Source organism: Callionymus lyra, chromosome 4 (genome assembly GCF_982586985.1).
Source record: "Callionymus lyra chromosome 4, fCalLyr1.hap1.1, whole genome shotgun sequence".
Classification (NCBI taxonomy): Eukaryota; Metazoa; Chordata; class Actinopteri; order Syngnathiformes; family Callionymidae; genus Callionymus; species Callionymus lyra.
Genome location: NC_141821.1, coordinates 32152268 through 32168378, shown reverse-complemented (window position 1 = coordinate 32168378; position 16111 = coordinate 32152268). Strand labels below are relative to the sequence as shown.

General features: G+C 40.6%; 2 protein-coding genes across 4 annotated transcripts; both read right to left on the bottom strand.

The window, feature by feature from the left end:
- Nucleotides 1-3951: 3951 nt before the first annotated feature.
- On the bottom strand, nucleotides 3952-12008 carry LOC148082607 (zinc transporter ZIP12-like). 3 transcript variants are annotated; one of them, XM_087788240.1, is made up of 12 exons: nucleotides 11530-12008; nucleotides 9467-9778; nucleotides 9203-9410; nucleotides 8026-8168; nucleotides 7785-7959; nucleotides 7347-7519; nucleotides 7130-7285; nucleotides 6978-7058; nucleotides 5768-5840; nucleotides 5502-5660; nucleotides 5230-5417; nucleotides 3952-4439 (listed from the first exon to the last, which is right to left on the bottom strand). In XM_087788240.1, exons 1-12 carry the CDS (start codon nucleotides 11755-11757, stop codon nucleotides 4311-4313), a joined length of 2025 nt encoding a protein of 674 aa, XP_087644366.1. In that variant the 5' UTR covers nucleotides 11758-12008; the 3' UTR covers nucleotides 3952-4310. The 3 variants fall into 3 exon arrangements, with proteins under 3 accessions (XP_087644366.1, XP_087644367.1, XP_087644369.1); XM_087788241.1 differs by having other exon boundaries at nucleotides 7785-7956; XM_087788243.1 differs by having other exon boundaries at nucleotides 8026-8162.
- An 803-nt stretch (nucleotides 12009-12811) lies between these two features.
- On the bottom strand, nucleotides 12812-15901 carry LOC148082606 (transmembrane protein 236). Its single transcript, XM_087788239.1, has 4 exons — nucleotides 15642-15901; nucleotides 15482-15554; nucleotides 13755-13878; nucleotides 12812-13464 (listed from the first exon to the last, which is right to left on the bottom strand). Exons 1-4 carry the CDS (start codon nucleotides 15899-15901, stop codon nucleotides 12812-12814), a joined length of 1110 nt encoding a protein of 369 aa, XP_087644365.1.
- Nucleotides 15902-16111: the final 210 nt, after the last annotated feature.

Here is a 16111-nt window from a genome sequence, read left to right as displayed (position 1 = left end):
AATACCATGGTTTTCTTTTTATTGAGATTTTTTGAATTATTACCATAAAAAACAACAAATGAAAAAAAAACACAAAGCACTGCACTCTGCATTCTGCATTCAGTACAATAGTAACACACATTCATATATTTTGTTGTCCTTAATTGTTTTTTGTGAGATATTCAAGAAAATCTTTCTTTGCTGGTAGTCACGCAACTTCTATCGGAGCTGCGAAACTTTCGCCCTCCAGAGACTGCAACAAACTTTGACGCAGAGAAGTTGTAGCGGCTCGCCGTGGACACTTCCAGGGATCGTCATCGTTTGGCTAAGTACCAACTTTCTTATATCATTGAATATCAGTACAACCTGTTGTACTCGCTTTTGGTTGTATTTTGATTTCTTTCGGTGACAGAAGTGTGTTCGCTCCCTCTCTCGACATTGTACTCTATATTTATATATCATTGAATATCAGTACAACCTGTTGTACTCGCTTGTGGTTGTATTTTGATTTATTTTGGTGACGGAAGTGTATTCGCTCTCTCTCCCAACATTGTAAACTAAATATTTATATATCAGTACAACCTGTTGTACTCGCTTTTGGTTGTATTTTGATTTCTTTTGGTGACGGCAGTGTTTTCGCTCCCTCTCCCGACATTCATACCGCTGATATACAACTACCGTTTGAGTGCCGGTGCAACCTATTGCACTCTCTTAGTTATTTTTTACATTTGTTGGTCACGGCAGTGTTTTCGCTCCCTCTCCCGACATTTGTAGTGCTGTTTTTCAGCTATTGAAGTGGATTCTTTTCTATTTGTTGGTGACAACTGCGTATTCGCTTCCTCTCCCAGCATTTGTGCTACTTCTATCTAATATGTGTAACACTCGTTGGTGAAGGCTGTGTTTTCGCTCCCTTCAAGTCTGGGACTGGTGAAAGAGAGTTGGGTGATCCTGCTCCTCCTCCAGCCATCTTGGAACCGGAGGAAAATGTAATCTCCATGGCAGCTTAAGCCACTGAGTTCGCGGAATATGGAGAGGAGGTGGTACCACAGCATGTAGCCTCCTACGCCTCCAGCGCCCACGTCCACAGCCTGCTTAGCAGGTGGAACAGACCTTTCGAGCCCCTGAGCTGGCTGAGGTTTGCCTTTCAGGGACGTCATTTTCAGTTCAGGGTGCTCCCGTTCGGCCTCTCCCTTTCACCGCGGGTATTTACCAGGGTTGTGATGGCAGCCCTCTCGCCCCTGCAGTCGCAGGGCATGAAGATCCTGCCCTACCTAGACGATTGGCTCATCTGTGCTTCGTCCCGGTCAACCCTGGACACCACAAGCCTTCTTTCCCATGTGTCTCGACTAGGTCTCAGGGTGAACTCTACAAAGAGTTGCCTAGTTCCCTCACAGAGCACAATTTTTCTCGGGATGACACTCGATACAGTCTCAATGAAGGCCTGGCCTTCACCACAGCGGGTGGACCAAATCCTCTGCCTCCTTCCCCTCTTTTGCAGGGGCATGTGGTTGCATTACGTGGAGTTTCTGCAACTCCTAGGCAAACTGACGGCTGCCGCCACCGTGGTCCCTTTGGGGCTGTTGTCGCTACGCCCCTTCAGAGGTGGCTGAACAACTTTCATTTGGATGTCAGGTGGCACCGGCACAGGAGACTCAAGGTGTCAGACCGTTGCCTCCTAGCTCTGGCTCCGTGGAGAGAGAGACGTTTTCTTCTCCAAGGCATGCAGATGGGTTCGGTTGCATTCCATCGAGAGGCCATCACAACAGACGCCTCCCTCTCAGGGTGGGTTGCAGTGTGGCAAAACCGTACAGCCCAGGGGCTGTGGTCTGCTTGAGACTGCTCGGAGCACATCAATGTTCTAGAGCTACGAGCTGTGTATATGGCCCTGCAGTACTTTCTTCCCTTCCTGAGAGGGCGACATGTGCTTGTGCGGTCAATGTGTCGAACATATCGCATATAAACCAATAGGGGGGGAACCAGGTCTGCACAGCTGTTGCAAGCATCCCTGGACCTCCTGCTGTGGGCGGCTCCACGCCTGGCCAGCCTGAGAGCAATGTATTTGCCCGGGGACCGGAACCCAACCCGCTTCTGACGGAGTGTTCAGATGCTGTCTGCGATACTATATTAAACTCCATTAGGTGTGGTCCTGTTGCCTGACTCTGTTGCTTCCCCTCAATGTATGAGGTATGTACTGGGATTCTTCGTGACCTTGTTGTTATGGGTCATCCAGTGCTTGAAGCACCGCCTCTGGCGGTCAGTAGGGACGAAATAGAACGAATGTTACATATGTAACTACAGTTCTATGAGTCCCGGATGACCGCCAGAGCGTTCTGTCACTCAGAATCCTTGTGACTTCGCGAGAAGATTCTGCAGGAACAGATCCTCTGATGTCACCGGAAGATATACCCTATCCGGGGTCATCAGGGGTCACAGGTGACTTTGTTGGTATTAAACTCACACGGATGGATACATTCAGTGCTTGAAGCATCGCCTCTGGCGGTCATCCGGGACACATAGAACCGTAGTTACATACGTAACTTTCGATTCCTTGCAACCAGCAACCAATACTGGGTCCAGTGCTCCTCTTCCACGTCACTGCGATACATTTTTTTGGCTTGTAATAGGCACAGAACGATAAAAACAATTTCACTCTTTTTTGTGTAGTTTTGTATTTCTGGATACACACCAAGGATACATAATGAAGGGTCACCTTTAATGCTAATATTTAACATTTTCCCCAATTCAGAAACCACTCACTCCAAAATCAGAGAATGTTTGGACACTCCCATACACAATAAAAAAATGTTCATTTTTCTACTTGGCATATATTGCATAGGTCTAGGATATTTTAACTTATTTAGTTTATACTATATGCATTGAAGACATTTCAAAGGATGTTAGCTGATGGTTTATGGGTCATTTTATATGTATTTTCCCAGGTTCTAACAGACACTTCTATTGCTAGATCCTTGTTCTAAGTCCTCAATTTGGTCTCTGCAGATTCTGATGATAACTGTTCATAAAATATTATAGATTTCTTAAATATTTCCTCCTTTTATTGCCATTTCTTCCAAAAAGGATAGTTTAATTTTACTTTTCTGGGTCCAACCTGCTTAAATCGAATAAAATGCACTAACTGTAAATACTTAATTATTGTTGGTGTGGGGTGTGTATCATTTTTAGTTCCATAAATTTTTGAATGTGATCATTTACTGATGCATACTAATCCTTAAATTGACTTATTCCCTTCTCATTCCATGACTTAAATCCCCCATCTTTACAGCCTGGAACAAAGAGATGACTGCCCCAAATTGGGCTATATTGTGACAAATTGGGGGTCGCATTCAGATATTTCTGGACCTTATACCATACATCAATCACATTTTTTACATTTGGATTAATTAATTTCTTTTTCAAACTTTTGGGGCAGTCAGAGTAAATACTATTTATGCTGGCAACTGATATTCAACAGAGTTTGATTCAGTATTTTTAAGTTGGGTTATTACTGGAAGAGAAGTAAAACCTCTTTTTTTTTAGGTGTGTGGCCCATTAATACAGTAACAGTGAACATTTCAGCATACCTATGTTAAATGGCATTGCTGTCTACTTTTAATACTAAAAAATATAAAGAATCATTTCTGGGACATAAAGTGAAAGAAATCCTTGATTTGCCTTCTCTATCAATTTATTAAATGTACATTTAGCTCATCTCCCGATGAGCTGGCTGCATCATCTTCCACCTCCAGGTTCAGTTCCACTGGCTGCCGAAGAGCATGTTTGCTGTGTGGGCGGTTGTTTGACACCATGAACGAGAGTCATCCAGGTTGGTGTATGAGCAGAACAAGTGGCTCCAGTGGGCGAAGAAACCCACTCGTAGTTAGGAGACAAAACTTGAATATCCAAGAACAGAACCTCAGAGACAATAAAAACAATGCCTTGGAAAACAATAAACAGTTTTTCTGAAGCAGTCAGTGAATGTGAAGAAAACAGCCCTTTAATAGAAGAGAATAGAAAGATCAATTGAAAATGTAGAAAACAGATAAAACATCTTGTACATTTGTAGAAGATAGCTGCAGTAGATCACATTTTCTTTATAATTAACCAGTTTTAACAATGATAAACATTCATAAGTATGTTTATATGGCACATGTGAATAGTTTAGTCTAGAGAACTTTTACTGAAGATAATGAATGTTTTAAAATCATCCAGTAATTTACAGCAACACTGTGGATCACTTCAAATGACCAAAAGTGTATCATATAAAATCATGGGCCAGTAAAGGGCATTTTTTTTAAATGCTATTTAAAATAATATTTTTTAATTGGCTTAACTCAGAATTTGAGTTTGTGTTCAAACAATGCCAGCAGTACGAGACAGGCCCAGCCCATCAGCAGGCCCAGGTTCTGCAAGAGGAACATCACACACGGCCGACTGGACTTCACTCGACTCATCTCAGGAAGCTGAAATGAAAAGGTCCACGAATTAAATGACTTAAAAAAAGCTGCCTTCCTTCTGCATTCAAATGTTGATCCTTCAATCTAACATATTTATGATTAAAAGCTTCTCTTATACCAAAATAAAAACACATTTAATACAGTTCATATGCATACAATTATCTGCTTTATTAGCATTTAAATATATATTGAATTCTAATAACAGTTTGCATTTATATAGATGTATTATTTATATTTAATTATATGTTTTTGTTCAGGGGTCCCCAACCTTTTTTGCACCTGGGACCGTTTTAATGTAGGCCTTTTATTCACAGATGGACCTTCATCTATTAAAAACAATTCACACTAGTTTATGGAGTAAACCTGACTGAAACTAGGAAATCTTTTTTCAAAACAGAAAAAACTTTTAATACAGTAATAATCTATAGAACAGAATAGAATAGAATTTCTTTATTTTTCTGCTCCACGGACCAGTGGTTAGGACAAATTTAATGATTTAAAATAGGTGAAAGTAATGATTATGTTTATTTTCATTGAATGGTATTAACACTATATTTCTGGTAAGTTTAAGAAAACATTTCAGTCTCAAAGTGAAAAGCATCTTTAAATGATCAAATATCGACTCTACTAGCTTGTACGGTTCTGTATCAGCTTGAAGAAGTACACAGTTCAGGACGTTCTGTTCCAACAACAGTTACATGGACAATTGTATATCCGTCCTTCACACACAATGTTTTAGTAAACCAGATTCCAGCTATCAAATTCACAGTGACCCGTGCTCTTATCGAGGACTCACCATTTCAACCAGTGAAATGTAAAGGAAAATCCCGGCTGTGACCGTGAAGATCCACTGTTGAACTTCTGCCTCGGCAGAAACAAACAGTCCGATGTAAAGGCCCAGGAAGGCTGTGAGAGCGCTGAGGAAGTTCATCAACATGGCGATTTTAATACTCAGTCCAGAGCTCAGCAGCACAGCAAAGTCTCCTGAGACACACATGAGTACATCAACCACTCATTCATTCATTTATTTTTTTAAATGACTTTGACTTAATCACATGGACCTCTCACCCATCTCGTGTGGTATCTCGTGGCACAGGATAGCCACTGTGGTTGCCATGCCGGTCTCTGCAGAGGAGGAGAAGGCCGCGCCGATGACCAGGCCATCTGCAAAGTTATGAAGGCTGTCGCCTACGATTACCATCACGGCCAGCAAAGGGACGCCTCGTCCTGGGAACGCGACAGAGATGATGAAACAAAGAGCCACTCGCCAAAACGTGACGACTCATTATGATGCTCGTCACATTCCTATGTGTGCGGCGGTTCATTCCACTTACGCTCCTCAGAGCTGCTCTGCGTGTCCGCCGGCTCGGGAGATATTTCTGTACACTCCATCTCGTCCACGGGCCCCTGTAAGATGGTTGATTGGAAATGCAATCATCTCTTTAGATCCTGGTGATCCTCTGTTTTACTGAGAATGAGTGTGTGGATCACAGACTTTGACCTCAATTTGTGAAGAGAATGGTGCCCACCAGAAAACCATCCATTTAGGTAGTCAGTAAACAAGAGCCTGTTATTTTGGGGAGCAGGGACCCCCCCTTTTTCCTTTGGCCTCTACAAAAACTATGGGTTTCTTAAGGTTCCTTTACATCCAAGATGTCTCTGGGCTGTCAACTTCTATAGCGAAACGTTTGTATGTTGAAAACAAACTCAAAACATATTCTGATGAAACAAGAAGGTCCTGGTTTTGTTTGCCTTAATCCGTCTATAGGCACTTTTTCAAAACAGTAAGAAATTGAGTTTCATGGATAGATGATTTAATATTTAATATTAGTGGTGATAAAAAAAAAAAAAAAAGATTAATTTAACCCTAAAGTTAACTTAGTATCTATGGGTCAAGATGACCCAAAGGTCCGAAAACAGGTGAACCACCTAGACCACTGCATATGTATTTCTGGAAGCCAGGGAGGTCGTTCACGTTGACCCAGAGATAACACAAGGGATACCACAAACACATTTGTTGTCTGGCCTTCAGCTCACCTTGACCCTGAGATAACACAAGGGTTAAAATTGCACAGTATATTAAATAAAAACCCAGTCGTGATAACGATATGATAATAGACATGATCAATTCAAAACAAGATATCAGAGTAAAACCTTGTAGGATGTCTTAGATAAAACACATGTTTTAATCCAGGCAAGGGTTGTATCACATTTTATTTTTGAATTCATTCGACGCTGCTCAAAGGTTGCTGGGTAGGATTGGTAGAAAGTTCAGTAAAGCAACAGAGGTCATGTTAATCGTGGCACAGAGGTTAAGATAATGCATTCAACCAATCATTTCTGGGTTTCAATCCCTTAGAAGATCGAATCATTGGATGTGATCAAAGACATGCTCCAAATGAGCTCCCTGGCTGAGGTATGCTATATCTACTATTTCCTTTTCAAAAAATATTATCCTGCTTTTATTTTCATTTAAAATCCTGTCAGTGCTTCAATTTGAAAACTATCAATGCAGCCTTATAGACTCAACGTGATGAGACTCACCAGCTGGACTGTGGAGATGGACTTTCCTCTCTGTGAATGTCTGTTGCCTCTGAGCTCAGAGGGAAGACCTTTGTGGTGACCCTGGTGGAGGACACATGCCACAGTCAGAAACAATAGAAAGCACAAAAGTAGCTCAGCAGGACAGTTCTTACATGTCCGTGACCAGGAACCAAGAAGGAGAAGAATCTCTCGATCAGGAAGAAGCTGTAGATGCCAGCGATGCAGCCCAGAATCTTCCACAAATACTCTTTTCCTTCTGCAGAGTGCTGGTCATGGGGGCTATGAGAGTGATCGTGAAGGCCGAGGATCTTGAACCAAAACAAGCAGGTTTGTTTGTGAAGTCACCGCTGACAGGGGTTGCAGTTCTACCTGAGGTATGAGGTGCAGCAGGGCGTCTCCTGACAGGGTTCCCACCGCTAAACCCACAAACAGCTGCAGGATGAGGGTGTAGGTTTCTCTGCAGGAGTTGAAGCAGATGAGGCAGATGCCCAGCATGGAGCCCAGTGTGACCAGCAGCACCGCGAACGTGCTGTAGCCATACTCTGAGATAGAAATCAAACACGTGAATATTTATGTTCAACAATGGGAACCATAGGAACCACCAGTATTTAAAATTAGATCACATTTACTCTAGCTCCTTACAACTATCAGTTCTTAGTGAGTTGCTTAGAACAAAACAGCTTCTCATGTAGAAACACTTACAAAAGTTACTAAATGTTCTATTTTCATGTTCAAGAATTTCCTGAATTGGCCGCAATCCAGAAGTGAAGAGGATTTTTAGTATTTGAATATTTGAAAATGTCTCACTTTCAAGGTTAGTTGGTTGAACTCCTCCTGTTTTCTCTTCAACCAGCCCACAGGCGTTGCCCAGCAACTGCTGAATGATGGCGGGACAAACTTGTCTGAAGTGTTCTATGGAAATTGGCAAAAGGGGATCCAGCGCAAAAATATCCACAAGCTGATTGGCCGAAAAGCAAACCTGCTTATAGTGAAAAGAATAAATAAAAAAGAATGACTGATGAATTATTGCAAACTTTTTGTGTCATACCTGTGCCCACTCATTGCTCAAAGTTTCCTGGTCCTTTCCGCCCTGGAGAGGATTCAAACTGTCCGTGCTTCTTTTCCTCTTCTTGTGCGAGTGTTCCTCTTCCTCGTGTCCAACTCCCAGCTGATGAAGCAGCTCCTCTAAATCTCAGAGATGTTCCACACGTCATATTAGAACTTCATTCATTTATTCCAAATATTCAATCAATTACTCTTTTTATTTAATTGTGAATCAATTTCATCCAGCCGGTCACCTGCTTCTTGCAATAACTTGTCAATGTTGTTTTTATTATGATGTCACTCTTCTGTCGCTGCTCAAGTTTTGCCATGTTGTCTGAAAGGTTACGCAGCATATTTGATGTTATAAAAACACGTGCGCGTGCACTGTAAACCTGTGTCTCCGGTTAGGAGAAACACAAAATGATTGGTAAGCGCTTTTATGATGGTTGATGGTTTAATATCAGTGTTGTAAAGGAATGCATCAAATCTTCACATGTCCTGTTTAATTGACAGAAGGAATAAAAGGAGGACTGACAAGGAGGAAATACATAAAAAGTTAAAAGAACAGTTGATAAAAGAGTTCTTGGGAATACACTTTTTCAAAAAATTGCAGAAAATAAATAGGAAATATGCATGTCCTTATTTATGTGCACTTTATTTGTGGGTTCATTTCCCCTTAGCTATTTAAATGAGTAAATTTATATCAATTTTAAAGTATTTCCGTATATACCTATACCTTTTTCATGTCTATCTCTCTTGATTTTCAGTGAATTATTTACTACTTCTCACATTCCATGAAACACTTTAGGATCCAGATGGTTCATTAAAAGCTACCGAAATGTACTCCCCTGTTTCTTGACCCGTTATCAGTATTTTATGAACATTTTACTTCAAGGTTATCGAACAGATGAACACAGACAAACACATGACCTTATTGGCAGAGGTACAGATGAAGTTAACATTTACGGTGAATTTTTTACTGAGGAACTGGGAAAACGAAACTTTGAATGCTCATTCCTTAAAAGAACATTATTCTCAATCACATGATTTAAATGTCAAACAAGCGATGGTGACTTCTGCTGCATGTTATCTGTAAAATGTCTGATAAATACATGATATCTGTAAAATGTCTGATAAATAAAGGCAGCAATAATAGAGAGCGATAACGTGGAACAACTTACCGATGATTTGCAGGTTATTGGTTCGGTTGAATGACTGAAAGATGTAGTCGGTGAAGAAAGCTGGGGATGGAAGGTTCCTCCATTTGAAACAGTGACCCTCTAGGATGTGACTGATGACGGCTGTAGCTAGTTTTGGCACAGAGGCCACATCAGCACCAGGCCTCTCTGTCGCACCAACATCTTTGAAGAGGTGGGCAGCATCAACACACTGAGAGAAAAGCATCAGATTAGGCTGAGAGTTAAATGTTGTTTAACGTGTCATACTTCAGAGGACTCTTCTCTGGACGGGTCCTGGTGTCTGTTTACGAGCTGCAGTATCACCTCAGCTTCACCTACAGACAGGAAGTTGTCGTCCTCGTTTGGATGCACACTTGTGAGTGCGGAAAGATAGAACTGATATTTCTTTGTTGGCGATGAGCTAGTGAGGTAGGATGAAGATCCAGGTGAGGCACACAGGTTTTTCCAGTTGATGATGTAGTAGAGCAAGACAGTGGCCACGCGCTGGAAGTTGTCCTCTGAAAGGTACGATTTCCCATCATCCACCAGCACTGAGAGAGCCACCTCCGGTGTCAGGCACTGTCATAGGATCACAGTACCAGAACAAAATTAAAGTGACTCATTGATGAACTTCCTTTAAACAGGCAGATTGCTTTGTGGTTTGTTTTATTTTAGATAAAGTTTATTTTATTGGATACGTCATTTTGTTTATTATTTAAATTCAATTTGCTTTTTAACTATGTATTTTCAGATTTTTTTTTAATTCTCTGCAATAATGGTATAGATTAGAGGTACATCTTCAATAACAGGCAAAATTAAAAACAACAGATGTATCAATAATAACACAGTTTCTATCAAGATAATCTTGTTATTTCTACTAAGGTGGCATGCCTCTCAATCACTTCCAAATATGTGAAGAGTGTTAAAGAGGTTTTTGTGTTATTAATTTCCACTGCAGGCTCGACACACACTCACACACACAAATCAACCAGAACGGTGAAATAGGTCTAGGTCAGTTTATTATGTCAAACAGAGGGACGTCTGAAGGCACTCAGCATGAACTCCTTCATCAAGGTCAAGAACTTAAGCCTCCCTTTTCACCAACATTCCAAACATTGTTGATTGTAGCTGTACGAAGGCAAGTGTTTCCAAAAACAAGGCTAATCTTGCTTCATTTCTTGAGAACTTGTAATTATCAGTTCGCCAGAAAGTGTTGACTTTTTTTGAGGGGGAAACAGTTTATAAATAATCAGTTTGAGTTGTTACTGTATATTTTAGGGTGTGGTTGAACTGCTGACCAGTCCAGGTGTTACAACCAAACACAGCTTAACTGGGCAGAGTTCATTCAAATCAAACAGGTGGACAAATACTTGTTTTCCAAATATGTCAATAAGTATACATTTTCATTATTAATAAATACATTGTAGTCTTCCTTTTCAGTGGATGCCAAATATGAGTATAATTTATCGATATGAATCAATATTCTTTGGAAAACACAACAAGATAACAAGCTTAAAGACACATTTCTACTACGTATATACTACTTAAATATAATATGAAACAATGATTGTGTTTGTTGGGAATGTTCAATTTGATGTTGCATTTATTCTCTAAGCAAAGATTGATCCATGAGAGTTAATGCTTTGTTTTTCTGGAATGGTAGACTCCGAAGAAGGCGGCTTATGAAATTACATTTTCTTTTTTAAAAACATCATCAACCTAACTTATGTGTTTGGCTATTATAATGTTAACTGATCAACTTTTGCAGTGCATTACTGAACTTAAAATAAGTTTGGAATGCTTAGTTTCTGGTCATCTATAAAGACACATTCAACAGAATATCATTGACCATTAATAGTTATTTAGTGGGATGTGCATAGCTGGCAGAACTTTGTTAACAATGAATTCTATTGATTCATTTTCAATCTATGAAGTAATCATTGCCTTTATATTGATATAGACATACATTAAAAAACAGGATTTAGACTGCAATAATGATATTGTCAAGTTCTAAAATGAAACACTAGTATGACACACACATGGTCCACAAGCTTCAAGCCTGCAATGGCATCAGCCTGACCGTGTCTGACTCCAACGAACTAACAAAGGCTGTTGATTTTTCAACCGGGTCAAAATGAGTTCATCCAGGATACACGGACTGATCAAGAATATGGAGTCGTTCAAACACACTTTTTTTAGGCTTGTCATTTTAGAATAGACTTATCTATATTTCTATATTTGACTGCTCAGTTTTAAATTGTTATTTTTGCTGCGATGCATATTTGGAATCAGTATTTGAAAAAACAAAGATTAGCCAGTTAATAACTCACCTTGTCACAGTTTTCTGTCCACTCTCGACAGTGTAGCTGACGGAGCAGTGTAGAGATCAGGACTCCAACGTCGTTCTTCTGAAAATAAGGCTTGTTGTTGCCTGCTGGGAGATCCAAGGCCCTGAGAACATCCTGAATACGTCCTTGTTCGTGCCCTTGTGCCTTTTGGACCCCGAGCAGCAGACAGGGGAGCAACAGAAAAGACGACACGACTCTCCTAGAGCACATGCTTTCAACCTCTGAGAACTTCCAGGACGGGAATAGGAGTGGAATAATTGAGATATGAAAAAGATTAAAACAGTTGAGAGAGAGTTTGGAAAGAAAGTTTGGAGAGTTTTGTGGGCATCAATCCAGCATGAACAAGCCGTTACAGTGCAGTCATCTACAGCCTGGGCCTCTTAGTCCACAACAAAAGGATTAGAGCCGACAAGTGAGAGAGCAGGGGCAGAGTGGAGAGGGGGGTGGAGGGCATTATTAACAGCACAATTAGAGTATGAAGAGAACTATAAGACTCACACACAAACATCCCTGTGGTAACAGTGTCCAGTTGATTCAATATTTCATTCAAAAGTTGTGAAATACAATCCAGGAGATGGATTTTTAAAACTTACAACACAATGTTGAACTTACAAGATAAGAGTAAGAAATGCTGTCGTAAGAACGTCAACATAACATAACATTACAATGAGACAGAACTTTACAATAAGTTAAATAAGTATATTCAACTATTATTAACCACTTTACCTAAATATATATTTGTGATTATAGCAATGACAATATACATTTTCTCAGATGGATGAAGCAGCAATCTTTTTTTAATCAACCACTTTTTTTAGGTTTTTTATTTTTGCAAAATTAGGTCTTTGGTTTACAAACGGACTTCATCACTATAACAGGTTGTCTTGGAAGTAAAGGAACACATTATTCTGTTGACAGTTACAATTTCGTATGAAGAAAATTTGGTCAGTACAAACATTATTTCAGTACTATTACAGGGAAAGAGTCTATAACACTAAGAAAATATATCTTTGTAACATGTTTTTCGTCTTTTTTCCAAATTACAATTTTTACATTTATTTACATTTAACTGGATTCTGCTGTTGGTCAGGTCTCAGTTCTGCAACATTGTCTGTCCATACAATGAGGTCATTTAGGACCATGTGACTGATCTTCCATTTTTTTGTGAGGTCCATGACACCTGGAGAGGTTTTAAGACGTCAGAGTCCAACTAGTTATAATCTTATAGACTTAACCGTAGAAACTTAGAGGGGGAATCTTGGGTTTAAAAGTATAACCTCACTGTATTAAAGACTCTCAGTTTGGTCATGAAGTTGAAGTAGATGAAGGCCAGACACACCAACAGGTTCTTCATCAGGTAGAGGAGGGGTGTGACGTAGCCAAATAAAGCGACAAGGCAAACACGCACGAAGAAGAATGGAAAGTCTTGCAGGGCGACTCCTAATGTGGAGAGCAGTGGACTGTGGGGCATCACCACCACTCGCAGGCAGGACAGGTAGCTCAACACATAAATGGGACAAGCCCACCCGGAGTAACAGATCAAGGGATCTCCTGCCACTCTGGTCATCTCCACAGTGTCCAACCAGAAGATAAAGCCATCTACAAAAGCCTCTGCACGGCTGTCACTGGCACAAAGAAATCTCAGGGGACCCTCGTAAGAAGACGTCTTTTGTTCAGCAGTGTCCATCAAGTTCAGTCCAGATATGCAAAATGGTCTTCCAGTGTTTCCTGGCAGCTGAGCTGCAGTTCCATTAGCCTGTGGTCGGCTGGTTCTGTTCTGGTTTGGATCATTGATCTGGTTTTCTGGTGGAGATGCAGCAACAGGCTGCCCGGGCACAGCAGGCCGGACAGAGGTTACCTGCTCCACATGTGTGAAGCTCGAGGATGGGATGTCAGGATCTCTGCAGCCACCACTAGCTGGAAAGAAACGACAAAAATGTAATATTATTTATGTTTTACACACTCAATCGTACTGCCTAATATGTTTCTGACCCTGAACTTTCATTTTAAAATTGATCCTGAAAAAAACTGGCAGCCAGTGAAGAGTTTTATGGTTCGGGGAAATGTGAGTTCTTCTACTAGAGCAGGTCAGAATTCTCGCTGCAGAGTTCTGTATCAACTGCAGGCGAGACAGTTCCTTCTTTGTTAGACACGAAAATAGACTGTTACAATAGTCTGAAGGATTAAAAGGATTTAAGGTTGCTTACCGTGTCCGGTTAGAGTGCAGTGTCGTATTCTTTCCACCACATCGATACAGATGAGAGAGAAGAGGACAAGGGATACTGGGAGCTCTGTGAATGTGTCGTGCTTCAAGTTGTTATTTATCTGAACCTAAATAAACACACAGGAGTGTACTATTTTAAAATATTAAAACATTTGAAATGTGTCAATGTAAAACTCTTTCTTTAAAAACACACAGAAAGAATGTTATTTGCAAAAAAAAAATGACAGAATGGACTATGTTACATAAAACTGACAATGAGACCTTAACTGATGCTAGTCGGGAAGCTACTCTACACATCATAATGAAGTGAAACTGGAAGCTGGGAATAAAACGTTTTCATAACATTTTTCTTTTGATTTGATTAACAAACTGCTTGATGTATACCGTATAATGAATTCGTGTTTCTATTTACAGATTATATAAAAATTAAATACAATGTATATTTCATTCATTTTTACCATTTAAAATAAAATGCATATGTACAAACTTTTGTCACCCTAAAAGTCAGGCTGATGACTATAAATTGTACTTTAGGCGTGCCCTGCCCTCTACAGGCTGTTGCTATGGGTTACCACCCTGCCTTGTCTCTGAGAAAGACCAGTGCATTTTCCACCCAGCTGGGGGCAGTAGAGTGTCTCTCTCTATACTCGCCGTCAGTATAGCAGACTAAAGTACATCACTTAAAACTCCACAAGGCGGAACAGAAAAAATACATATTGTACTATTGTAAGGAACATTGGCAAAAGCGTTGTTTGGAAGAAGAAATGTGGGTAATCCAAAAACAATTAGGATAAGTGAGAATCACAACAAGAACCAGAAGAGAGTAACCCATTATAGCCATGTTAAGATTTGACACATGGGACTGAACAGCACAATATTAAAAATTAAAGCATGAATCAGAACAGAAACAACTAAAATATGTACTCCTAAAAATGGGTTATTTATGTGTAGCCTTTACCATAGTTTATTTGTGAAACCTATGAGTGAAAATAAAGGGGAAAATTAGGTTCCGATACACATTCCATATCGGTAGATGGCGCTAGAGGAGGAGGAGGAGGACCGAGCCATCTACGAGCCTGAGCCCGCGTCACACTTCGATCCTTCTGACCAGCGTGTCAGTGAGTGGAGGACGAGGAGGGGAAGAGTGAAGATGGGACAGTTTCGGGTCCTCCTCCTCCTCCTACACCTGCTCGCTGTCGAAATGAAAGACCGAGAACTTGCATGGAGTGTTTCTTGTTCCCAACTGTTGAGGTTGAGACACAAACACACAAACTGATCTTTTTTATAGCTACAAACAAAAGCTACACCTACTGTTAACCATGTATAGTGCTCCACATAAAATTATTATAATAATTAATAATAATTTTAGGAAAAATTCACCCAATTTTATAATTTGCCATGCCAAATAATTGAATGAAACACTATCTTTATATCAGTTTCTTATTTATACAGATCTTTTTCAAATTAAAGCACTAACTTTTTTACTAAAGGTGAGAATAAAATGTCTAATCACCATATTCTGTTTACAGTAAATATGAGTTAGACACAAGAAGCAAAGTAAGTAAGTCATTTATATTTGTAGAGGGCTTCTCCAGACCAGGATCACAAAGCGCTTAGTGGTCTATACATTTATATGAACTAAACGTTCTTTGCAGGACGAATCCATTCCTGTATGTTGGTGTAAGTGTGATTGAAATTAATGAAATGTACCTCAGAGCTTGCAATGAGGAAGCTGAAACAGGGCAGCGTAGAGAGGATCACGTACACGAGCGCCACAGGCCTCCTGAATGAAAAGAAACTTGAGAAATGTGTCGACTGCAACGTAGATTCACCTGCTAAAAATCAAACTTGCTCAACGAGGAGATCTCACCATTTTTTTCTTCCAACGAGAAACTTCTTCTTGGCGAACACCATGAACTTGAGGGGCACCCAGACCAGCAGAGCGGTGGTGGTGACGTAGGCAACAGAGGCAGCCACGATCAACCAGTAGGCGGTGTTTCCCTCACCAGCACTTTTCACCTTAGCTACGACGACTGCAAACCTCTGCATGATGATGAGGAGTGGTACACTGAGGCCTGCAAACTGCAGGACCTCACACACGGCGAACTTCAGCGTCCTCCCGGAGCCCATGATGCTGCCATTTGGAAAAACAAAATAACCTGAAGAAGCCCGGTTCTGACTCGCGGTCAGACTGTCCCTCTGAGGCCAGGGCAGGTTTTGAGCGATGTATTGTCTGCTCCCGCTGGCATGTTCTACACACCAGTGCTTACACTGCAGTAGTTATTGTTGTTGTCACGTGTGAAGCCTGAACCTAGGCAACTGATCGTCATCGGTACAATT